Below are 26,464 nucleotides of genomic sequence, written 5' to 3' on the forward strand. Positions count from 1 at the left end.
TCAGATTTCCATAATCGGTATCAATGATAGCAGTTTGCCACTAAGAACAAGTGCTATTGCTTGAAGCATTTTCTAACCGAGACCTTATCTCTTTGTTTTTATTTTTTCATAGCAAGAGTGCTATAGAAAAGTAAAGGATTATTCTAAAAACCATTTTAATTTGAAAAATAAAAGTATTGTGAATATGCCATTTCAGGTATGGAAAAGCCATAAATTTCGAATTAAAACTAAAAAGAGATCAAGTGATATTGAAAAATAAAATAAACAAAAAAAAGAAGGAAAATTTTGGTGCGAACGGGAAGGAAAGTATTTTTAATTCTGGCTCCTGTTGCAATACGTCGTCGTAGCTGAAACGAAAACGCGCCTGGTTATCCGTGATGTCCCTTGAACTTGTCCGCTTTGCTTTCTCCCAGATAGATATTTATTCGAGTGAGATTGAATTAAATTGTGAGAAACTTGTTCTTGATGATCCTGACGAGCAGTCATGGGCAACATTATCTATTGTCTTCAAGCCTCAACATAATTCGTTTACTGGAAATCATGAAATTATTGTTTTAATTGCTGCACTTCAAGAGAAAGATAACAGTACTGTTGCCTGGCATGACCGGCGTAATGCAGCTTCCATTATTGATCTTGATGGGGCTGATGATACTTTGTTTGCTATTGTGCTCAATTTTCCGGTTAGATTGAATGCTGGGCTTTGGAAGAGCAGGCGTTGGATCACTTGGATAGTGATCTTTCTAAGTCTGTTCTCTTCGAAGATACTGAAGAGGTCAGGGGACTTTTGGATTTTTTTTTGAAGTCATGGCAGGGAGGTTTTGCTTGTCATGAACGAGAAAGAGTGAATCCCTTTTACTTTTAAGTTTTGGGTTGCGGTGGAAGTAGAAGCTTTGAATGTCTATAATTTGTATAGCAGTTTTTATCTTGTAATTGGAGAAGAGCTTTGAAGAATTTAGCAGCTTCTATGCATTGGCTTTAAAGGATCCGGGGTTGAATGAAATAGCTCATTTTGGAAATGAAGCCTTAACTGTTGCAGGTTTGACTCTGCTGCTCACAGAACTTTTCTGGTTCGTGCTATGGTGTCTTAACACAAAGCAATTTATGCCTGAAATACAACGGATCCAAATTGTCATACCGTCTGCATTTGGAATTTGGTGCCCATCTTTCTCTGTCGATTTCTACTATTCACGATTTTTATAGATTTTTTCTCAGAAGTTTTCGTGAGCAATCATATTAGTTGATTTTTCGTTTTGTTTGCTGGATTTAAGTGTTGTTGAAATGTGCGAGCGCGTTAATGTTCCTTCAAAACAATGTAATTGCTCTGCAGTCAAACATTCATTTCCCAGTCAAGTTTTTCACGTAAATATTTCATCCTGTGTTGCTAAATGTGTTTTTTGCTCATGGCCTCAGTCTAGGAACCTTGCTATCATTTAGACATTGTAACCATAGGTTTTGCTTATATCATCTGCCAGAACAAGGGCCAGTTAAGAAGTGGTGGTGGTATCATTTGAATGCTTTTGCAAGTGACATTTTTCTATGAGAAAAGTTACCAATTGCAGTAGCAAGATCAAGTAGTGACTGCAGAGACGTTATTTTAACTTTACAGTTAAATTTGCCTCTCTGTAGATATGAAAATAAGTAGATATACTGTTGTCTCTGCATAATGCCATGGACTAAAAGAAAATCCGTCTTCATTAAAGTTTAATCATTATGCATCTTTTGTCATGTTAATTGTTTGTACCTGTATGTATTCTTACCCAATTTTTGTTTCAACGTACATGAAGGGTTTCCTTTCTTGATGGTTTCGTGTTTGGAAGTTTTTAGGCTGTTGGTATCTTGAAATTGTAGCCGGATTTATATCATTTTGGCATATTGTCATCACCTCCGATCGTGTATTTCGTTTTTAGTGGTCTCACAATGAAGAACAGCATCTTGAATATGGAAAAGGCACTGCATTAAAAAGGCATCTCCAGTCAAAAAGCTCTTATATATTTTATACATTCAAGATAAACCACCAAGCAGACTCTGCCGAAAGGTTGCCCTATCTAGAACCCCCTTCCGAAAGCAGAAGATTAAATTAAAATAACATGGACCGTTCACTTTAGAAACTCTAAGGGGACCAAGGCCGCCATGAAAGAGCAAGCAAATTGATGCAATTCTGGTACGGCGTGTTGTCTTTAAAGACAAGTTTTCAAGGTCCTGCTCCATGAATATTGCTCAGTAATCATGCCTGGCTGTCCTGATGATGCTTTCACGTATACTTTGGGTTTCATTGTCCCCACAAAATATCAATATGTAGCCATCTTATATTTGTAATGTTGCAAGAAGAGTATCTTGCTTTTTCTGTCACTAGATTCACCAGGCGCCTTTCATGAAGAGAATCGAATCTACATTATTGTTTATTGATTTAAAAGGTGTGTAGGAGCTCAATTCCTGTACAGAAATGAACAAAGAGAAACTGATCATACCTACCTACTACTACTGTTATTTATAAGACAGGTGCTAACGTCCTCAATGATCTTAAAGCCATCACTTTACTATAACATTTTATAGAGTCCTTTTGCTTGCACGTCACAGGAGTGGAGTTTACGACAGTGCAACCTAGACTCCTAGAGCGGTGAACCCTTTGATCGGAACCTGCAAGAATCGAGTTAGATTCCCGGCTATTTGAATGCTTCGCAAGGTTCCTTTCACATTCAGTTTCTTTCGATTGAAGTAAGAGTTTCACAGGCAATCATGCCTTTCTTTCTCAACCAATAACTTTTCCAGCATCTTTTCTTACCCCTCAAAAGGCTCAAAACAATGACCCTTTTCATTCTGTTCTAGTGTTCTCTTGTTTTATATTATTATTATCATTTTTCACTCTCTTACCTTCATTTTCCATATTTAAACATCATCCCTCTTACCACTACTTCCAATCCAGGAGGGAGTACATTTTCTTCTTCTATGTGTTAAGCTTTCACAAAAATCCTGTAATCATGTCAACAAGGATTAATCAAGTGAAACACAAACCAGCTGGTACCAACAGCACACAATATCCATCAACTAGAGACACAGTTTCTGGGAATAGATGGCCTGGTCGAACTTGTGGGTTCAGGCTCCTGAAAAGATCAATAGTGTCACCAGTGAAATTTCTCAAGCATTTTGGCAGGAAGGTCGCAAAAGCTCTGTGTTTAGGGAGGCGATCTTCACCTGGAGTTTCTTCATCAGGAAGATCAAAACCATCTGTTGCTCCTAGTGATACTCACATAGCTGAAGCCATAGAAGATTGCATTGACTTCATTAACTCTTCTTCTCTGCCGAGGTCAAATTCTGTTTCTGCAAATCCTAGTTAAATTATTGTTGCAGCATCAGTTATATTGTCTTAATTTTTTTTGTTGTAGCCCTTGAGGAAAATGAGAAGAGAAAATAAACAGTGCAAACTTCATTTAACTTTGCTATGAAAAAAAGTCCTGTAAGAATCTCAGTCCACAACTCAACTAAAAATCAATCCTGTCATAACTAGTTTGGTGTAGCTGCATAAATTTACGTTCTCCATTCATCCTGCTTTGACAGAGAAAACAATTTTAACGATGCGCCAATTTACATTCTTCATTTAACTTTATGACAAGCAGATTATTGCCATAAGATCAGGTTATCGGTATCACGGAAGAGAAGTAAAGAAATTTCACAAGGTTTGCATATCCATGCATTCCCTAACCAAACCCCATCATGCAGTAAGATTGATGAACAAGCTAGTGTAAGGTAAACATGCAAGTAAAGGTGATCGCATGTGAAGAATCATAGGTCAACAGGTACAATTTTTTTAATTGTTCTCGGAGGGTGGTGTAGCTAAACCAATAGACAGCAGTTACTATTAAGAGTTTGAGGTACAACACAACCAGAAAAAAAGGTTCTCTGTTGAGAGAGCAATTGTTGATTGGAATGCTGAGTTTAATTGGGCTAAAGTCAACATCCAGAAACACACTTTCTACTTCCAAGTTGCATGTGCGTGTGTATTTCATTTGGGAGAGAGGAATCATAGGCTGCGTTTAGACAACCTCCGTTCTTCTAGTTTGGTTCAAGATACTAATATCACTGCGGAAGTTAGAGTAAGATCATCAAGGGCAGGCAATGAACTAACTTTAGGAAATCTGCAGGTATTGAGCTTTTCAGAAAGTTGATTGTTCAGTTAATCCAATTTTCCTTTTCTTGGTTAAGTCATTTCCGGAGTCTGTTTGTAGAACATTTTTTGTATTGTATTTGGCCTTTAGCAAATATGTGCTCCTTGATCAGTTTGTTTGGAATGAATCATTTCGTCCCACGAAATAGAAAAGGTTCTGATAAGGATGCAAAATGCACCACCATATTTAGTTTCAACTTCAACAATGACAGATTCTTCGCTAAACTAGTATCAAGTTGTTTGAATCAATATCATGGATATCAAGCCTATGAAAATCCAAGACTTAATTTGCAATGAGCAAGCCGACATATTTGAATTGGAGAGAGAGCCATATATGAAGTAAAAGTGAATTATTTTCTATTAATTCTAATAAAAAAATAATTCAAAAAAAAAAAAACTGCAGCAAGAATCACTACCTGCTAAACGAAGGACATACAAAATGAATTTAGAAGAGCTTGGTTTCATATCTTGACAATTTCTGTTTGTTTCTAATGAAGATTTACTTGTGGAATCTAGAGTAAGCATAACCAGTAAAAAGACGCAAAACATGATAGGTTTGCGTTGCGGATGGATGTTGATCTGCTCTCTCCCCTGCCTTCACTTCAATGAAAGTGATGATGCTGTTGTTTCTGGTAAAGTGTGGATGCTTATAGATAGGTTATTCTCATTGCTACAGCAAAACAGTAAGAAAATATATGATGTGTATAATGCAAGTGGCGGATGGTACGTGCTAGCTTTGGCATTGGATTAGTGGTATAAAATTGCAGAGCTGCTGCTATCAAGTGGTACTGTGGTGGTGGTGAATAGTTGATGGTGCTGGTGCTGGTGCTGGTAGCAGAGGTTGAGAGGATGGCTAGGTTGTGGTTGTGGGTTTAGGCTAAAATGATCCTAGAAGGCATTGGTAAACCAGAAAGGAACTCATTTCTGCAGTATTTGGTAGACAGTGGCGAAGCTGTGATGGAAGAGGAGTCATGGAGACCCCTATCCTATCCAGGGGATGCCAATCATGTAGTTATGCTCTCATGTCAGAGTTGAAGTTTCTAATTAAATCATGACTGAAAGCTGTTTGAGACATTGATTTAATCTTCTTCATTTATCAGGTTATTAGCAATGGTTCTGGCTGCAGCAATTTCTTGTTCGTAAATTTCAGTTTCATGTGTTGGGGTTAAAATAGTTTCAGTTCATTGGATTTTCTATATTGCATTAACCAATAAATTATTTCTTGTAGTAATAAGTAACAACAATGAATTCATAATTCTTCGACATGGAAGAGAAGGGACCAAAAAGAGTAAGCAGTGTACAAGAGATAGAAACATAAAACTGAAGAGTTCAAGAATCATCAAATGCAGACAGGTTAAGATTAACAGACAAATTTAATCTTTCTTGGCAAACAGCCCACCAAAGCCACCATTCTTCTTCTTCTTCTGAGGTACAGCAACAGAGTTCCTGCGGCCACTGGTGGTGCCACCGCTGTTCTTCTCCTCCACTTTCTTGAGGATGGGATCAGTCTCATAGAACTGATCTTCCTTTTGCAAACTCCCAAGAATCCAATCAAGAAGCCCCTTCTCCTCTTTGCTTCCTCCTGCTGCAGTGGCTGCATAAACCCTAACAGAAGGAGAAGCAAAGACAATGGGAAGAGAAGCCATTATCTTATCTACCAGGAGCACGTACCTCCCTGTTATGCTCTTGATTTCTCAAAAATGCGGGAGCAAAGATAGTAGCGAAACTAAGATGATTGCATGGCTATGGTTCCTGCACGAGCTCCCCACAAGTGGCTTATCCTCAACCTTTTTCCATAGGTTCGCGAATTTCTCCATCGACAGGAAAAATGGAGGATGAGAAAAAATAGGAGATATGGATAAAGATTTGACACGTGGCAGAATGGTAATATTATAGATAAATAATCATTAAAATCACAAGAACAACTTGTGAGTAGTAAAATAGAATTGAAAAGAACCACAAATCTGTGATAAAAATCATTAAGAGGCTGGGCCGCGTAAGCCCCGGAGGACACCATCTTGTTGCCTTGAGGGAGAAATAAACACATGATCCAAAGAGAGTGTAACAAAGGCCCGGCCTGTTTGCTAGGATTGCTCTTGTTAGAAAAATAGGTTATCTAACTCTGACTTGGGATTGATTGCTTGCTTCTTAACTCAAGGGATACACGAACTACTACTTTGCTTGCGTTTACTTCTTAACACATCTTATCTGGTCAAGCAAGATGCTCATTTTTTTTTTTTTATTATTATTATTTATACTTGGGGGATTCATGCTGTACACGAATAGAGATGATCGCCCCCCCTTCCCTCACATGTAGCTCCGCCCCTGATTTTAAGGATTAACATTTGATCTTTAGCTTAGTGAACAAATCGCTAGCTACCAAGCTAGTTGGTACGTAGCATTCATCAACTTTTTGCCTGCCCGGTTGTACACCACTTGACCATGACTCGCTTTTAAAAACGAGAGAAAGGGTGTTTCTTGTGTTTTTAAAAATATTTTAAAATAAAATTAAAATTTTTTTTTTTTATTTTAAATTAATATTTTTTAATCGTTTTGATGTGCTGATTTAAAAATAATCAAATTTTATTTTGATACATTTTCAAGCAAAAAACACCTTAAAAAGTAACCGCTACCACGCTCTCAAACATCCTCAATGTTACACTCGTCTAATATGACGGCTTTTTTTGTATTTTAAAAGTTTTTTGAGAAAATTTAAAAAAAAAATTATTTAAAATTAATATTTTTTTATTTTCAAATTATTTTAATGTGTTGATATCAAAAATAAATTTTAACACATAAAAAAATATTATTTAATATATTTTTAAATAAAAAAACATTTTAAAAAATATGAAAAACTGGTTATGTTGCAATGTGACCGGGCAGTGCCGAGAGAACGGTTGAGATTGTTGTGGAAATAAGAGGTGAAGTGCAAATAGTTGATGGGAAATTTGTGTGATTGATAAGCTTTTTTTAATTTGGAGATGATTAATAAGGATTGGACGTCAGCTAATATTCAAGGAGTTGGTGTCGGTTTTCCCTAAGAAAAGGCAACAGTAGGGTTAGCTTTTTAATGTCTTTTTCTCGACGTCTCCTCTCTTCTCAGAACCACTACACTTAGAGGCCGTTTTAGTCAAATCAACTTATTTACATGTCTCGGCTGCCTGTTTCTCTCTCTCTCGTTGCATGCATGCTATGCTTTAGAGATCTTCTCCTCCTTTTAGAGCAATCCCGTTTTTCTCAGTGCGGGTCAACCGTCTCTAACAACTATCTCAAGTTCTAGAACATGCACAGTCGGCCAATTAATTGCGGAAATGCTTCTGGAACAATTAAGAGCTAGAGCTGTTCTTTACGTCCTAAATCAGAGAACAGCTAGCCTGTCTTCGAAATTAACTATTCTAAGGCAGCCTCGTATCCCTAGCTCTTTAGGGTTTGGATGGCTAGATTTAAAAACTATGAACATTTAATGAATCCCAGCATCGTGCTTTTTTATTATTGTTATTAATGTGATGGTTGTTTAAATTAATTTATTTATATCTCAACTAATGTTATCAATTTTAAAATTAATAATCATATAAACCTTTAATAATTTTAAAAAAACTCAAACTTATAAGTATTGAGTAAATCCAAAACATGAAATTACCCTTCATAGTTGTGATGTCCATCCTCTTTTTAACATTAATGGAGGTGCAACAAAGTTCATTGTATATATATGGAATAACAAAAGATATAATTGATTTGCGTATCTCTATACTAAAAATACAATATGTGGGATTCTAGTGAAAATCAATTCAGGCAACGGCCGACGATTAGATGTCACAATATCTTTCATAAGAGATAATTATTATTTTCGTAGTAGTTGAAGAAAACCTATCATTTTCTATATATATAAAAAAGTGCATCATTCTGAAAGCATTTTTTTTGTGTGTACATGGTTTACATGAGAGAATATGTGCTTATAGTGTTGTTTTCCTTATAAAAATTATCAAGGACAAAAGGTGGAGTGATTTCCCACGTGATAATATTTTCTAGTAGTTTTGATGTATATTCAAATAAATAATTTACTAATTACGCATGTAATATATGCACAATTTACAAATTATATATATAGTAAATGAGATGTGATAAAATTTATATAAATTGATATAGGTCGTGCAAGTGCTGGTCACTGGTTTATTTCATTAATTGCTGTTTTTTTTTTTCCTTTTCAAATTCTTGAAAACAAAAAAAAAAAAAAAACCGTTTATGATTTTTTAAAAGCTAAAAAAAGTAGTTTTAAAAGTTATGTTTTAAAAAAATATATATAAAATATAAAATAAAGAAGTTCATGATTACATGGCTACACTATTATTTATTCATTGCTGGTCCACGATCCCTACACGTTTAAAAATACGATTCATTGATACCATCCATCAATGTCCTTTCATAGGATTTGGAGCGTTTATTGAGTACCTCGAGAAGCTTTATTATTATTATTTTGCATGAAAAAGCTGAAGGGAGGGTCCATGTTGTGTCCCAGCCACCGAGCTCCTGCAATTCTTCAAAATAATTACATGTTGGTGGCGCGTGCGGGTTTACCATGTGCGCGATCAGGTATTGCGCACGTGTTACACGCGCAACTTCATCTAATTAAAGTGTTAGTGCTGCGTCACTATTGTATTGTTTCTAAGCTAGAATAGAAATTATTTTTTTAACAGTGTTAATTTGAAAAATAAGTTCATTTACTGTGTTAATGTGGAGAAAAACTCTGAAATTCCTCAACAAATAGGATAAAATATTCAACCGTTCCAGCTTAGAAACTTGTCGGGGTCTGTTTGCGGGCAGAAAGTCTCTGAAACAATGGCAGCGAGTATTTGGCACATTGCGCACCTACTCCGGTGACCAGAAACAAGACCACTAAAATTAGTTTGCATGGTTTTCGTGTGCTTCTCTCTCACAGTTCCTATCAACCCAGCAGTGACCGCCATGCACAAATTTTCCTAACAACTGCTCCTAAGACTTTCCTTCGATGCCATATTATATATAGAACCTCTTTATACAATCCCTCTCATTCAGTGTCCTCTGCAGCCCCCGTCAAAAAAGAAAGAAAAATACACCAAACCTTGACATGGAAACCTTGCCTTTCCTCTTAACCCTCGCAGCTGCTACATCAGTTTATCTTCTATGGTTCTATCTCCTAGCCCGTAAACTTACCGGCCCAAAAGTATGGCCTGTAGTGGGTAGCCTTCCATTACTGTTCGTGAACCGGAGAAGATTCCATGATTGGATTGCTGCTAACCTCCGCGCAACTGGTGGTGCCGGAACCTACCAGACGTGCACGATACCACTTCCTTTCTTGGCTCGCAAACAAGGATTCTACACAGTCACTTGCCACCCCAAAAACATGGAACATATTCTTCGAACCAAGTTTGATAACTATCCCAAAGGACCCGAATGGCAAGCTGCGTTTCATGATCTTTTAGGCCAAGGGATCTTTAATAGTGATGGAGAAACGTGGCTCATTCAACGCAAAACTGCAGCTTTAGAGTTCACTACTCGGACTTTACGGCAAGCCATGGCTCGATGGGTGAACCAGACAATCAAGAATCGTCTGTGGAACATTTTGGACAAGGCAGTTACAGCGAAGCATTCGGTGGACTTGCAAGAATTATTGCTTCGCTTAACCTTCGACAACATATGTGGACTCACATTTGGCAAGGATCCAGAGACTCTCTCGCCAGAAATGCCAGAAAATCCATTTGCTATTGCCTTTGACACGGCCACTGAGGCTACTCTACAGAGGTTTCTTTACCCTGGTATCTTGTGGAGAGTCCAGAAGCTTTTAGGAATTGGAGCAGAGAGGAGATTAAAGAAGAGCCTCGAAGTTGTGGAAAAATACATGGATGATGCCATCGCAGCACGCAAAGAAAACCCGTCTGATGATTTATTATCACGATTCATGAAGAAGAGAGACGTTGAAGGTAACCACTTTCCAATCTCTGTTCTGCAACGAATTGCTCTCAACTTTGTCCTTGCCGGCCGCGACACCTCATCTGTTGCTCTTAGCTGGTTCTTCTGGCTAGTCATGAACCATCCTGAAGTCGAAGCAAAGATAGTCAAGGAAATATCAGCCATACTCACGGAAACACGTGGAAATGATCGCCAGAAATGGCTTGATGAGCCTCTAGTCTTTGATGAAGCTGATAAACTTGTTTATCTCAAAGCAGCATTAGCTGAAACATTGCGTTTATACCCGTCAGTACCACAAGACTTCAAATACGTCGTGGAAAACGATGTTCTGCCCGACGGTACACGTGTACCAGCAGGTTCAACGATTACGTATTCTATTTATTCTGTTGGAAGGATGAAGAGCATATGGGGCGAGGACTGCATGGAATTTAAACCAGAGCGATGGCTATCACCAGAAGAGGACAGGTTTGAGCCACCTAAAGATGGCTACAAGTTTGTGGCCTTTAATGCTGGACCCAGGACTTGCCTAGGGAAGGACTTGGCTTACTTGCAAATGAAGTCTGTGGCTTCTGCTGTGCTGTTGCGCTACCGTTTGTCACTGGTTCCTGGTCACCGTGTAGAGCAGAAGATGTCTCTTACTTTGTTCATGAAGAATGGGCTCCACGTATTCTTGCATCCACGTACTCTTGCATAGGAGTGTTTCACCATTCTCGTCAAATCTCTGGAGCTTGTCTTGCTCAACTTTGCATTGCTTGGTGTTTACAGGAAACGACCAAGACAGCCATTCAGTCACAAATCATGGGGGTATTCCTGCCCATAATTCTGTTAAAGGGTCATTTTTATTTGTTTTTTGTTTCCGTTTTTAAATTTCTTGTTCATTGCTGGGTTCTAAATCCAGTGCGTACGTATACAAGCCATTCAAAATTAAGAGTGTTTGTCGTGTAATGTTGTATATTCGATATCAACAGATGTTTCTTTCATATGATTATGTGAGTAAAAAAGAAGAAATGTACACTACCATTATTAACTCTTGCCTGCTGTGATGCTTGAGAATCTGCAACAAAAAGATACATCTAATAAATGGCTACCATTTGAAAGTTGCATCAACCTGGACAAAAACTAATTAAAAACAGAGATCCACATGTAGTTCCATCAATTTCTCTGCGTAAAACCATTGAGTCAAGCTCACTCTTCAGCAGAAATAAAACACTTGGAAAGAATTACCCGTTGTCCCACAGATTATGCCAAAAGTTGTGTACACGAAAATAAAAAATTACCCTAATGAAATTTTCACTTGGATTGATAATTAGATAATATAATTGCCGCGAAAGCAAAAACAAAGGAAGAAACATGCTGTAAAATCATAGAATTGATTCATTAGGTATTGAATGTAAACATTTACAAGCAGCTTTGGAGATACTTTACAGGTATATTCTTCATTGAGATGAATGCAATTGTTTCATTTGTGCCAGAGGCCCTGACATTGCATGCAACACAAACTTTGAGCTCAATTTTGGCGTTCAGAAATTTTGCCAGTTCTTCAAGCTCAAGAGTTTTGTATGAAGTTATTTGTCTAGTTGTTCTTCCATTTAATCTCGTTCACAATTTCACTTTTTCCCATTCAATCAACTGATCCTTCTGTATTGGTGCGGGAATCACTGGGCTAGCTTGAGCTGTCACCTATGTTAACTTCCATGAAAGCTAATCCAATATTTTCTCACCCGTTGAAAAGAGGTTCCAGACGACTGTTCCAACCAAGTAGAGCCCAACTGAAACCTTGAAAACATCATCCCAAGAACCTGAGAAGGTAACGAGGGAGTGAATCAATGCACAAGAATCAGATGGTGTAGGATTCAGTGTCTCAAATTTCAATAAAGAAGGCAGGGAGTGGGTCACACAGGAAACGGCGATGTAATACTTAGTTTCTGAAGCATTCAAAAGCTTGAATTAAAAGGCAACATTTAACCAAGGCAATGAGAATCTAGCAGGGTAACACGGCCATTTCCCTGTTCTCTTTTCTGTATTCAAAATGAGGACCATGTCCACAGAAGTTTTCTTATCAGAAAATCTAATGGAATCCTTAGTTTTTAGCTTCTAACAGTTTGACTTTATTTTTTAGAAATAGAAACAGATTCATTACAATTTACAACTAGAGGAATTGAACTTTGAAGCCCAAATAACTGTTACTCCAAGAATGCAACTTCAGTGTGAAATAGGCTGCATTTTATGATGAGTGACGCTAGGCATGACAACATTAAATTTCCCTCAAGAAACGGTTCAAATCCTCTCATGTTCAGAATTCCAAGTTATCTAGATTAAAAAGGAGAATAGTAGCTAGTTAGTTTTTTCCATCTAAAATATTCTAAAATCATGACCATTCATTTAAATTTGATGATTTAGATTTAGTGGACAAGATAGTGCGAAATACAAACATGAAAAAACCTGAATCTGAAAGAGTGAAACTGTCGTATCATTTCATTAAATAGATGACATATCACCCTTTTATAGTTTGCCACATTAGTAGTTATGTAAATTCAGTGAAACTGTTAGTATCCTACACCACGCAGTAGGGGCAATCCTTTTTTCTTCTTTTTTTCACTTTTGCTTTATCCGGTTTTACTAAACCTTGCACTAGACGATGGGAGGCAACCCTCTTCATCCTCTAAAAACCTATTCTAGGATTTGATTATGAGACCTCCAATTTGAAAATCCTAAGTTTTAACCATCCAATTGTCCTCTTGGAAACTAGGACTTAACTCTAATACACAAAGTTAAAAACAGCTGTCTTTAAAACCATAACAAGGTTAATTTGAACGAAAATTCTATTTTTGAGCCTTCAAATTGATCTTGACTAAATTCGATCCAAATCCAAGACCATAATGACTAAGCTAGAAGTGACTTGGACAACTTTGGCATCCTAGAAAATTTCAAAAAAAATTCTGTTGGTTTTCTTCAAGGATGGTATAGTAGACTTTCGAGTTTGTCTTACCAGCAGCAACAAATGCCAAGGATGAGTTCTTACCATGTTGCAAGATGTAACCAGTGGCTGCAGTTCCAAACACCCCTGCCAATACTCCAGCTGTATTGGATAGACCAAGCAGCACTCCCTGGAAAAAAATTACAAATAAAAATAGAAACAATTAAGTAAACATTCCTAGGAAATAGAAGCAATGACAGCATATAACAATACAGGAAAAACAGCTATTCAACATTGAATTTCAAAGACCTCTTGAAAGGCACCCAATGGTAGTTGATTCGTGACAGCAATTAAAACACAATTAGTAGCCCCCACTACTAAACAAGCCAGATTTAGGACATCAACAGACAACAGCATTACAAGGATTGATACTCACAGAATATCGGGGGGCAATATCTTGATGGTTTGAATATAGACCAGACTGGGAAAATGCATCAGTTCCCTGTTGAAGAAAAAGAAGCAGTTAGTTCAAGAGAAGAGAATTTTTTTAAAAAAATGATCTCATTCCACTAAAGCTAAAAAGATACAGAAAAATAATTAAACTCTTAGCAGAAATTTCTCTGAGTTGAGATGAGACAACGGAACTCCATGTATGGTCAGTCATAAATAGAACTTACAAGACAGAAAAAAGTGCGAACAAATAAACGATAACAAATGGTAAACAATGTGCAATACCTTTGCAAGTCAATACATATAAATTTGAAAAGTGGAACGGTGCATGTTTTGATGTAAGAAGCAAACCTGGCTGCATGCCATGCACAGAACAGCCATTGCAGGAGAATCAATGTGGCTCAACTGAGTTAGGAAGAAGGCAGGGCCAAGAAAGCCAATTGATTGCATGATCTGTTAAGGAGGATGGAGAGCATGTTCAATTATCCATACAAAGCTGAACGAGTGAAGGAACATGATGAAATAAATAGTGCTTAACATCACTATTACAAAGCATGTTTCATTTGCCATGTCAAATTGAATGAACGAAGAAAGTACAGGAAATAAATAGTGCTAAGAAGAAGCAAATAAAGCAGAGATGATAAGAGAGGGGGATTGGTGAATTTTGCACCACCCTTAATGATACCTTACGGACTGTTGTAACAGATAAACCTTTGCTCACAAGAGTATCTGCAATCCAACCTCCCAAATTTGCAGAAAATGCCATTGTAAGCCAGGGCAAGACACAGAAAAGGCCAGATTCTGTAAGATTGAACTTCAAGACCTGTATGGCCAAAAGGAGATTCTGCTCAGTGGTATTATCAAGAGAAAGGTTGCTTTTATAGAAATGCAATTGCCAAGCTGTAAATATCTTCTGCAATTTGTCAGCAAGAAGATAGCAAAACTGAAGGTCAAAGAGAAAGTAGCATGTACTTCCTTGATTCAATGCATCGTTAGCAGAATTTGACAAGGAGGTTAAGGTACAGGATAGATGAATTGTAAATGAACTGTGTATCTTATAACAAGTAGCCTTTTATGGTTTCGTTCCTACCTGTGCCTCACATGTTACAATGCGTGAAGATAACGTCAACAAGATTTTTAAAATCCTTAGAGAGTCTATGACATATAAAGGGTTATCTAATAAGGAGTAAACGATTCACTTGAAAATAACAGCTTCAAGGTCAGCCATCCCATAGTAAGCAGCGAGTCACAACACCAAGTTTCTCTTGTCATGCAAGTGATACATGGTTTCCCATTGATTCTCACCACTTTTTCATTGATTTATTACGACCTTGACCATACATTATTCGTGGTTAATGGTTACTCCATTGACTATTTTACCCGTTAGCTAGCTCAGATAAAATCACTGGCTGCAACTCATGCACAACAAGACAAATGGAGTCCAAATGTCAAATGAACAGTTTAAACTCTGAGAATTCTCAAGATATCTGAGATATGTTTTTATATGTTACCAGGTCAAATCATTCAATCTCATGATGGAAAAAAAGACTTACTTGATTATAATATGTTGGCATCCATGTCAAAAGAATAAATGTTCCCCAGTTGTGACAGAAGTGAGACACTATTAGGGCCCATACAGGGGCTTTCGACAAGATTAGTCTCCAAGGGATCGTTTCAACAGGTTCCTTGGAAAAACTGTTCGCAAAAATCAACTTCTTTTCTGCAGGCCGCAGCTGAGGATCGTCGAGAGGTGAACTGTGTGCCTATAGGTAGAAAGAATGAAAAATGAGCATCTTGAAAGGTGACACGTTCTTTATTAGGGAAGAGAACCCTTGATTTAAAGCAAATTTTGCATGAGGAATCTTAATTTCCATGGACAGAAAAAATAAAGGCTAAACAAAGGTTTAACCATCCAGATTATGGAACTTGTTAAATACCAAAAAGCTTTTTGTAATAGTAATGGAATTATAATTTTACTTTCTCTGCAACTTCCAATAAGTTGGCAAGAAACATCCCATATGAAAAACAATGATAATCTACAGAGAAAATTTACCTTACTGAGCCATGCAGCAAACCAAACCGTTCCTAGAGAACCAAAGGAGTAAAAAACCGATGGCCATCCAAACTGATGTATTAAAAATGGTGAAAAGGCCAGGCCAGTGACTGATCCAAGGTACATCCCGCTGTACACAAACGCTAATGATCTACTCCTCTCTGATACAGGAACCCATTTGGACAGAATGTTATTCATGGCAGGCATCGCAACACCCTGAAGCAGTACCAAATTAATTTAACAAACATCCAACATAGAATATGACACAAAGTCACTCGTTTTTTTTTTTCTTTGCTAGATAACTTACCTCACCAATCCCCATGAAAGCGCGAACAACGAGTAGGAAGGGTAATCCAACTTTAGCAGCAACAGGAGTAAGAATCGTAGCAATGGACCACCAAATGACACCAAATCCCAAAACCTTCTTCCCGCCCACTGTGTCCGCCCAAATGCCACCAGCAATCTATCAATTAGAACAAAAATATGTGAAATAAAATTATTAATAAGCAAATACATAATAATAATAATAATTAAGGGGGGGGAAGGGATGTTAAAGTTACTTGGGTGAGTAAGTAGCCCCAGAAAAATGAAGACTGGATCAAACCGACAGTGGCTGGGTTCCAATTGTTCTCGGCTGACATTGGAAGTATTGCAATGCTCATATTTACCTGCCAAGCAGCATCTGCTCATAATTTACTTCTTAATTACCCAAAAAAATTAAATATACTAATTATTTTCCATAATCGGAGTTAGAGTACTATTTTCTCCTCTTTATAATAATTCAACATAATAAGAAGGAAAAAGAAAAAAGAAAAGCAAATGTGGGCAACATACTCTATCCATATTGCAAAGAAGAAAAGCCGAGAAACAAAGAATGACAATGACCCATCGTTTAGGGAACTCTTCCCACCACGGCATCGTACTATCCAGAACAACATCGTCCAAAGCATCCTCCTCCAACTTCACCGATTCCGGAACCGACTTCAATATCTCATACGGCTCCGACTTAACATCAGCATACACTTTCCATGTCTCACCCCGACCCGAATTCCTCACCGAGACCCGAGAAACACAACATCGGTGATTGTGTAACCGGACTCGAAAATTAAGCCGCTCTCTAGGTCTTCGTTTAGGGGATGAGATATCGGGAGGAGATTTTAGAGGGCGAAAAGTAGGGTCGGTGAAGGAGTAGAGAAGAGCTCTACTAGTGTTCATGGTGGTGACGTTAGGAAGGGAAACTGTTATTGTTTTTTACCACATTTGAGCAAGAGAGAGATCAGGATATGATATTTTGAATAGTAGTAGTGGAAGAGATATTTATATGGGATTGGTACTGGTTTTGACATGTGTCCTCCTGTGATTGACGGGGATTTTAGGCGGGGAGTATAACGGAAAACAATATCAGCTGCCAGTTGGCCGTTGGGGTTATACTGTATTATTGGTGTGCTGCGGGGTTGTTTAAATGTTTTTAACTATAAAACAAATATTTAAATATTATTAACATGTTTTTTTATAATAAAAAATTTAAAAATATGATATATGCTGAATAACATTTTTAAAAAAATATTAATACATAATATACTAATTGGTATTTATTTTTAAATATTGAGATAAAAATATATTAAATTATTCTGGATTAATTTTTTAAATTTACAATCCAAATTATTGGATTATGATAACTTTATAGAAAAAAATAAAAATAAATTATGAAAAGACAATTCTTAATTAACATAATACTAAATGATAAAAAATAAATAAATATTAAATAAAATATATATTTGAGTTAATATGGGTTAATTTATCGAACTTCTGATTTAAGTCGTAAGATTGAGATAACCCTATATAAAAAAATATAGAAAAAACACTTTACAAAGGCCCAATTTTAAGCAAATTAATGTTAATGATAAAATTAAAAAAAAAACTTAATTAAACAAATGATAAAAAAATAGGACAATCTAAACTAACTTATTAAATTCATGACTCGCTTTTTAACCCTTAAGATCATGATAAATTTATAAGATAAATATGAAACTTAATTTTCAATAAATTTAATGTTGAATGTTAAAATTCTAAAAAAAATAAATAAAACGAAGATAACTACATAGAAATCTAACTGAGAAAATAATATAAAGCTCAATTATCAAATAACTTAATATTCAATGATAAAATTAAAAGGAAAAAATATACATATAAAATAAGATTGAGGTGTTGAAGGGTGAAATGTGTGTGTGTGTGTGTGTGTGTCCAATTAAAAAAGAATCCAAAAAAGAACCGAGTTAACTTATAAGCACGTGATCTAAGTTATGAATAACTCATAAAAAAAAATCAAAAAACAATAATGAAACTAGTTTTTTTTATATAAAAAAAAATATATTAAGTTAAAAAATGACCTAAAAAAATAAATTTGATCAACTTGTCAAATACGCAATCTAAGTTATGAGACCAAGATAACCATGTAAAAATTAAATAAAAAATAATAAAACTCAATTTTCAACCAACTCAATATTGAAAAATAAAATAAATTAAATTAAAAAAGATAGTCTAAAAAAAACTCAAGTCAACCTAAGTTAACCAGTTAAACTCATAAATATATAATGAAATTGAGAAAAAATCATATAAAAAAATTATAAAATTATAAAACCCTAATTACAACATATCTAAAATTAAAAGTTGAAATCTAAAAGAAAAAAAAAAACTAAATTTATAACACCTATATATAATCCAATATTAAAAAAAAAAAAACACAAAGCATGATATAAAAAAATTATATGATATCAGGAGATAAAAAAAAACTAAAACAAAAAAATTTAGGGTTACTAAAAGGTAAAATTAAAAAAAGATAATAACAAAAAAAATTATTACAGTCAATATTATTTTTTAGGCATTGCTATAATGATTTAGCCTGTGTGTGTCATGTTAATGTTAATTAACTAAGTGTGTTTTTATTTCGTGGGCTAAAGATAACAATAAAGTTTAGGCCCATTAGTAATTTGTTTAATTTTGAGTTCGACGGGCTTTGGTTACGTGGAAAGGAAACTAACCCCATTCATGGGCTTTGGTCTGGATCCAAACTTCAAATGCTATAGTTGTTTATTTGGGCGATAGCCCATGCTCTGCTCCAAGTGATTTATCCTAATTATTAGTTAAGCTTAGCTGAGAGGAAAAGGCCACCCATGAAGTGAAAGTGAATGAATATTATGTAGTTTTAATTAAATAATGTTGGATAAAGAAGCATTTTTAATTTTTTACTGATTATTTTAGTAACTGATATTGCAATGTGATGTGATAGATGGTCTTAGGTCAGTGATAAATGATTCACAGTTAATTTTTTTTTTTTTTAAATAAAATAATAAAAGCTTGGTCATTCACCATGCCCGGTTACATTTTATCGTGAGTGAATTCAATAATAAAAGCTTAGTGAATGACTGTTTCGCTAAAATCATTTAGTTAGGTAGGGTAAAACAATCTTTTCAATGAGGTTTATTTGTTATTATTATATTAATTAGAAATAATTTTATTTTTTTTACATTTTAGATGTGTCATGAAATGACTTAAATACCGTTTAAAATAAAAATAATAAAGTTGGGGTCCATGGGATTTTTGGTTTTTTAACTATTTGATAGCACGATAAAATAACTGCATTGCATTTAAAAGGAAAAAAAAATGTAGCCCAGAGGCATTTTTATATCTTCATCATGAAATTTTAGCTATAATTAATTTAAATATGGGGCAACTCAATTTTTTAATAAATATAAATATAAATAAAAAAAATAACTTACGTGTGTTATGCATATGCCAACAAAGAAAAGGAGCTTGCACTTTTTGGATAGTGCCTCCTAGCAATCCATCGCCACTTATGATGACGATGTTAAAAGCATCATATTATTCTTTTTTTATTGATCAAGTCTATTAGCACATCAAATAAGCGGCTGAGTTTTGGTTAACTTTTTTCTTTTTTCTTTCCTCACTTTGAATTTTGTTGCTAGTCATTTTAAAAATCAAATTTGTATTGTCAGTTTGTATTTGTATCACTTATGGTTCTTGTTTTTTTTATTGCTATTTATTTTTTTTTAAAGTTTTTTTAAGTTGATTTTGTTTTTAATTTCACAGTTCAACATTTTATTTTATTTATTATTTCTATTCAATTTGGTTCTCAATCTATTTTTTTGTTTTTTTTTTGTTTTAAATTTTTAATTTCATTCCTCGATATTTTATTTATTTAATTTTTTTTATCCAATTTAGTCCTTATTATTTTAATTATTTTCTAGAATTTTTTTTTCAATCTCATCTCACAACATTTGAATAACACAAGTTCTGTGTATAATACTAAAATCACATAAAATAAATTTTTTATTGTGGTTTAATGATAAATAAATATCATTGTCATTACGTTAAAGTTAATTTCATCCATAAATGTTACATTATAATTTATAGCATTACACATTCGTGTTATGCAAATCAATTAAAATTGTCTTTTTTCTTTGTCATAATTATCACAATCTTCTATGTTGATTTCATCGTTATCATAATCTTCATCAACTTGTGTATATTTATTAGTTCTTAAAACATCATCTAACTCAATGTCAGCATCAACAAGTATTCTCGACAATACAAAAATTTAAATTTTTTTACGAGTCATTAGACGAAGCAACTCGACATGGATCTATTAGCTCATCAAGATGAAAAACATCATCTTTTATAGTTAATTCATCGTTATCATCCTAAATAACCTGCACGCAACCTCTAAATTTAATTTTCATTACGGATAACTAATTAACTCTTGAATAATCTTTTTTTTTTTAAATGAGTATATGTGTGATAAACTTGTTGGCATTACTTGGCGAAAATAAAAACAACATGTATTAATTAATTGTTAAACTATATAAATAACAGAAAATTAATTTAACTTAAACTTATTCTACTATTTTAATAGTATAACTAATTCATTGTTAGTTGTTTATATAAATTCAAATTTCAAATTATATATTTACAAATAAATATAATTTTATAAAATCTCAAACAAATCCTAACACGAATAAATCATACATTTATGCAATAAATTTCAATGAAAAAAACTATAAATCAAGTAAAAACCAAAATAAAATACATGCATTACAAAAACATGTAATAAAAATTAACATTTTAAAATTGAGTTCAAATAAAAAAACAAATAATTTTGCTTGTTTGAAGTTGATAATTCTTAATAAAATTTGAATCAAATCAGGGATGTTGACAAACTGAATATTGGGGTGACTAAATTTGTAGTTGGAGGTTAATTTGTGATAAAATTGAGGTGGGGGGTTTTGTGGTGATTTTTTCAGATAAAAATAAAGGAAGAAGAAGAAGAAATGAAGGGGACGGGGAAGAGTCACTTGTCATATCATAAATTAAATATTATAGATGAATTTATAAAAAAATTAAATTTGTCAATAAGTCTATATATATATATATAAATAACATATCATCAGCATGTTTTTTTTTTTTTTTCTCCTGTCATTATAATTCTTATATATATATATGTCAAGGAATATTTTTATTGGTATTTATTAATTGATACAACAAGGAACTTATTTATTTGTAAAACTAACTATAATCTACCGGAAAAAAAAAAATCCGCAAATGTACAAGAAAATTAAAAACTCCGTGTCAGAGTCATCAATAGCGTCAGAATTACAGGCCCCGTAACTGGGTCCGAATAGACGCTTCATGACCCAGCTGCCCCCCCTCTCTTTGACGAGGTAAAGAAGAGGTACAAGGGATAATTTTTTCCATTTTGATAATCATTGTAGGGGTAAGACGACCGTGGACTATAAACTATATAGTATAAAGTGAAAATGCAGTGCCATTTTTTCTTTTTCCACTTTAACGCAACACAGCCCTCAATTATTGTAAGAGATGCAATGACTTGAAACTAAAGGCTAGTTTACATGTAAATGTGCCAGTGCTCATGATTACCATTGATAGTACCAAATTTCATGGGTTCGAGTCCATTTGTATATTGCCCTGGTTAGAGAAAATGAAGCACTTTCCCAGCCAAGTGGCTGCAGTCCCTTGGCATTTTGAAGGTCTGATGAGTCACTGGCGGAGCCTCTTTCGAAAAAAGAAAAAAAGAAAAAAAATCTTCCACAATATTTCATAACCTATAGACGAGGGCAAGAGGCAAGAGATTCACGTGATAAAGGGATATTAATCCATATATAAACGAGAATAATATGCATTGCGAAACATTAAAAGGATAATACATACACATTGTCTGTATATATGTGCTTTTCCCCCTTACGAATGTCGTAAAAATTGTATGGATTTTCAAAATAATTAAATCTCCGATCACATAAATAAAAAAGAAAAAAAGAAAAATAACACGCTGCTCTTGTGTGTAAATAAATGATATTTTCTCATGACAAATTGTTAGCTATTTTACTCTAAAATATGTGGTTTTTTTATTATGCAAGGTTTCATTGTTATTCCCTCACACTGTACTTTGTAAAATATTATATATTTTTAATATGCTTCTCAAACTTTTTTTCACTGACAATATAGTACTAATTGAAAACCATTTGATTTTGATGACTTGTAAAAAAATATAGGATTGAAAGAAGATGGACATAAATAAAAAAAGATATCAAACATGAATGGCATGCTATAAGTCTCATGGAAAATGTATTTTGGTCCTTAAACTTTAAAAACAATGCAAATTATATGATTTCAGTGCCTCGATATTTTTTCTTATTTATTTTGGTGCAAAATTCATTTTTATTATTTTTTAGTCCCTAGTTAAAAGGGGGGAGAGAGAGAGAGCGAGGATTCTAAATTCTGTCAATAGAGAGAGAAAAGTGTTGTTGATGCCGATTTAAGTCACCAAAATAGATGATATTCATGTCAAATGATTATATCTAATGATGAGAGTTTATATTAAATGTTTTTTTTTTACCTTTAAAGTTAGTGAAAAAATAGATATGAGCTGGTTTAATTTTTTTGATTTAGGTTAATTTTGGTTTTGGGGTGGTTTTTTGGAGTTGAGGCCATATAGAGCTTATCATGGTTCTTACGGTATTTATAAGTGTTTTGGATAAAAAAAAAAAATAGGGTTGAAAAACAAGTTTTTAGATAAAAAAACTTAAATCATGATTTTTCGGCTATCACAATGGTCATAATCTAGGTATAAATCACACGTCACATCATCTTATGTTTTTTTAAAAAACATTTGGGGCGGTTGATTGCAAACAAAAATAAAATTAAGGCCGAATCACAAGGGTCTATTAGGGCTTGCCTGCATGGGGCTTGAGAGAATGGGTTAGGTAGGCTAACCTGACTTGCTAGAACCAATTATGTCTGACCTTTGCTTTATTATTATTATTATTATTATTGATAATTCTTTTTTTAAATCAATGGTTATTTTTTTATGATTTTTTCTATGTCTTTTTAATTTATATATAAATTAGTATTTTTTTTATTTTGTTCGGAGAGCCTCTTTTAAATGATGATTTTTTTTTAGTTATGCATTTAAATTTAATTTTTTTTTTCTGATTCATCTATATTTTTTTTAATCTTTTGTAAGGAAAAACTTTATTTTGAAAATAAAAAAATTATTTTTAGATAATATTTCTAATATGTGTAGCTTTACATGGTGTTTTTTTTTTCTCTTTTATTCTATTTGATCGATTTAATTTGTTATTTCTATTTCTATTATTGTTTGCTTCAATAAAAAAATATTCTAATAAATAAATTTAACAGACACAATCGGGTAAATATCTGTTTTTCAAGATTAGATATTTTAATTTACATCTGTTTCTTGATTTTTTAAGTTTTCTTTTTAGATATTATTAATAAATATTTATTTATTTATTCATATATTTAATTCTTGATTTATTTGATTATATGTACAAGGTTTTTAATTTAAATTTAGATTTTCTAAACTACATAAATTTATTATATATATATATATATAATATTTTTATAAAAAATAAAAATATCTAACTTGCGCGAATCACCGTCACAGAACTAGTTCACCCTATCATACGTTATGTCTCTCTCTCTTTCATACACACGTGTTCAAACAGAGCACTGCAAAAAGAAATATAGGAAGTACACCGGAAGAAGCTTGTTTAATTGCCACACTATTTTCTTTTTTAGTTTTTTTATCTCTATTTTCTGATTTTATTTTTAATTTTTTATCACTAATTTTGACACCTATAGTTGGCTGCAAGATTGCATATATAATTAATTAAAACTTAGGATAAATATAGAGACGCATGCAAGGAAAATGAACACATCTGTAGTTTTTGATGTTGATATAATTAAGAATTTTCAAACTAAAGCCTTGAAATGGAACAAATTGTAAGCCATAGGGAAAGTATCATTATCAGATAAAGATTATGTTAGATTTAAGCCATTTTTTATGTTTCAATTTTTTTTTGTTTTATGTTTTTAGATTACATGTTAGTATTAAAAAAATTTTAAAAATAATATTTTAATATATTTCTAAATAAAACAAATATATAAAAATCATTACTATGATATTAAATATGTTCTCTTAATTTGTATGTATGATATCGTTTGTGTGGCGTGATAAAAATGATAGCTCGGGAAGAAGTAAGTGAAAAAATTAAAAAAATGATTAAATCAAGAAAATCAGAAAAAAGTAACTAAAAAAAAAATGAAAAAAATTGATTAAATCAAGAAAATCAGAAAAAAATAACTAAAAAATTAAAATGTGAAAAAAATTGATTAAAATTTTTTTTAAAAAACCAACCGGTTTGGTTTTGGTTTTTCAAGACTAAAATAAAAAAAAAACTGAACAGAATCCAAAACAAAAAACAGAAAAAACCGAGTCAAAACAGAGCCTAACCGATTTGAACTGGTTTTTATTCTAAAAAATCAAACAAAATGAAACAGGTCGGTTTCAACCGATTTTGGTTTTTTTTTTTTTTAAATTCAATTTAATTTTTTTTTTTTATAAAACTAAATTGAATTGAAAATAATCACCCCTAAAGCTTGGGTGTGTGTAACACAAATAATAGAGCATTAGGATTTGTTTTATATTTTTAATTAAAATCAAAATTAAAATGTCTACCAGCCAACCCATAGAGCAGAGTTCACCATCTGTGAACTGTGGGTAATGTCGGCAGCTTTCTTTCTTTTTTATATTAGGAGGCTCGGAAAAGGGAAAGAAGAGATAACAGTGAAAAGGTTCAAAAGAAGCAACGAACCAGGAACCGAGGCCTTTTCTTATGCTTTAAGTCAATTTTATTTGTTGACCATATCTGTTCCTGTGAGGTATAAATCAACATGCTCTGGATGTTGACGTATTGAGTCGCCTGGTAAAAAAATGCTGTGCACAACTAGGTTTAGCGGTGTTCAGTATTAAGGTTTAATTTTTTTTAAAATATTTTAAAATTGTTTTAATATGTTGATGTGAAAAATAAATATTAAAAATAAAAAATAAATATTTTAGTATATTTAAAAAGAATACTTGAAAAAAAGACCTCAAACACTGTAATAAGCTTGTCAATGTAATCATTTGGTTTCATATCCTGTAAGCTAATTTAAGGTGACATTTCATCAAAAGGTTATTGATGTTGTTCAAAGACATAAAGTTTGTTCCGAACTCACTTGATAGTATTTGTCTCAATGATAGCTATTAGTCCTCTCTCAGTCTATGTGAAACGACATATAATGACATCAATAATTAATGTTTTGTGTCACAATTAACCCAGCAATTAAATCTCTTAATTCATGGTTATTATGACTGATCGACAACAAGGGTAAAGAAATTATCGAGCATACACATGATAATTTTGTAAGGGTGTGACAAGGTAATTTTAACATATGAATTTGTACTCTATTTAACCGGCCAGAATATAATAGATTTTTTTTCCTAGAATTATATCAACTTAAACCAGGCTTTAAATACACTCAATTCAGTATAATAAAATTTAATCTATTATTAAACATGGGACATGATTATGAATGTTTGGTGTTGTAGTATAATATTTTTTTTAATTGAAAATAAGTTAAGATAATTCTTTTTTAATATTTTATTTTGATTATTAACACATTAAAATTATTAAAAAAACATCTAAAAAAATATTAATTTTATATTATTTTAAATAAAAAACAAATTAAATAGTAGAAAAAACAGTCATGTCAAACAGGCATCCGAGAGTAATTACTGACCTCATAGAAAAGATCATATTGGCCCACTTGGAAAGAAAAATTAAAATTGTGTGTTATTCAATGAAAAATAAATTAAAAAGCATTTTGAAAAGGTAGAAATACCATGTAAAGCAAGAGGCATCCGAGAGTAATTATTGGTCTAATAGAAAGATCATATCGGCCCAGCGCTCTGTATACGATCATGTGGCCCACATGATATTCTGAAAAGTTTGGCTTTGCCTTCCAATGTCTCTCGAGTTGAAGGAAAGATTCAGAAACCAAAATAAAACAACCTTAATAAAAAGATTTAATTACCATTATTACTGCAGGAAAAATGCAAGAATGGCGACCGAGGGCCGACTTCTGATATCTGTGTTAAACCGAGAACTACTCGTCAGCTAGCTTGGTCGGGGTTGTGGTGTGAGTGTGATAAAAATACCTGCACGATGCTAAAAACAAATCGGATTGTTTTCCTATAAATTGGGAGGGAGGGCAGTAACTAAAATCTACTAGCTAGTTATGATACAGAAATGATCATTTCCTCAAATATGGCTTGAAAAGAAGAAAAAAACTTCACAAAATTACTTTTAAAGACTCTTCATACGATACATGGTCACTTCTGCTCATGGGGATAAGGAGATTTGTTGTTGCTACTTGCTATAGTCAAGAACTCAACTAGAGGCTGAGACTCTGCAGAAGATCACGTGTTACGGGTCATATATATGCTGAAAACAGACAAGAAAACAAGGATAAAGGCAAAATTGGCAGAGACTCGTACGTC

At 33.4% G+C, this 26,464-nt stretch overlaps 4 protein-coding genes across 5 annotated transcripts; 2 read left to right on the forward strand and 2 right to left on the reverse strand.

The window, feature by feature from the left end:
• Positions 1-377: 377 nt before the first annotated feature.
• LOC140955959 (josephin-like protein) lies at positions 378-3,335 on the forward strand. Its single transcript, XM_073411433.1, has 4 exons — positions 378-680; positions 713-772; positions 940-1,067; positions 2,924-3,335. The coding sequence occupies exons 1-4, from the start codon at positions 378-380 to the stop codon at positions 3,333-3,335; spliced, it is 903 nt and encodes a 300-aa protein (XP_073267534.1).
• A 2,055-nt stretch (positions 3,336-5,390) lies between these two features.
• LOC118035219 (uncharacterized) lies at positions 5,391-6,013 on the reverse strand. The gene has a single exon (XM_035040738.2). The coding sequence runs from the start codon at positions 5,806-5,808 to the stop codon at positions 5,536-5,538; it is 273 nt and encodes a 90-aa protein (XP_034896629.1). The 5' UTR covers positions 5,809-6,013; the 3' UTR covers positions 5,391-5,535.
• Positions 6,014-9,129: 3,116 nt separating this feature from the next.
• On the forward strand, positions 9,130-11,090 carry LOC118035217 (cytochrome P450 86A1). The gene has a single exon (XM_035040737.2). The coding sequence runs from the start codon at positions 9,267-9,269 to the stop codon at positions 10,800-10,802; it is 1,536 nt and encodes a 511-aa protein (XP_034896628.1). The 5' UTR covers positions 9,130-9,266; the 3' UTR covers positions 10,803-11,090.
• Positions 11,091-11,459: 369 nt separating this feature from the next.
• On the reverse strand, positions 11,460-16,808 carry LOC118035216 (probable anion transporter 1, chloroplastic). 2 transcript variants are annotated; one of them, XM_035040736.2, is made up of 10 exons: positions 16,363-16,808; positions 16,089-16,196; positions 15,836-15,991; positions 15,529-15,744; positions 15,029-15,238; positions 14,161-14,298; positions 13,827-13,928; positions 13,462-13,527; positions 13,131-13,215; positions 11,460-11,907 (listed from the first exon to the last, which is right to left on the reverse strand). In XM_035040736.2, exons 1-10 carry the CDS (start codon positions 16,741-16,743, stop codon positions 11,810-11,812), a joined length of 1,560 nt encoding a protein of 519 aa, XP_034896627.1. In that variant the 5' UTR covers positions 16,744-16,808; the 3' UTR covers positions 11,460-11,809. The 2 variants fall into 2 exon arrangements, with proteins under 2 accessions (XP_034896627.1, XP_073267495.1); XM_073411394.1 differs by having other exon boundaries at positions 16,089-16,210; positions 16,363-16,503.
• Positions 16,809-26,464: the final 9,656 nt, after the last annotated feature.

This window comes from Populus alba, chromosome 9 (assembly GCF_005239225.2).
Source record: "Populus alba chromosome 9, ASM523922v2, whole genome shotgun sequence".
Lineage (NCBI taxonomy): Eukaryota > Viridiplantae > Streptophyta > Magnoliopsida > Malpighiales > Salicaceae > Populus > Populus alba.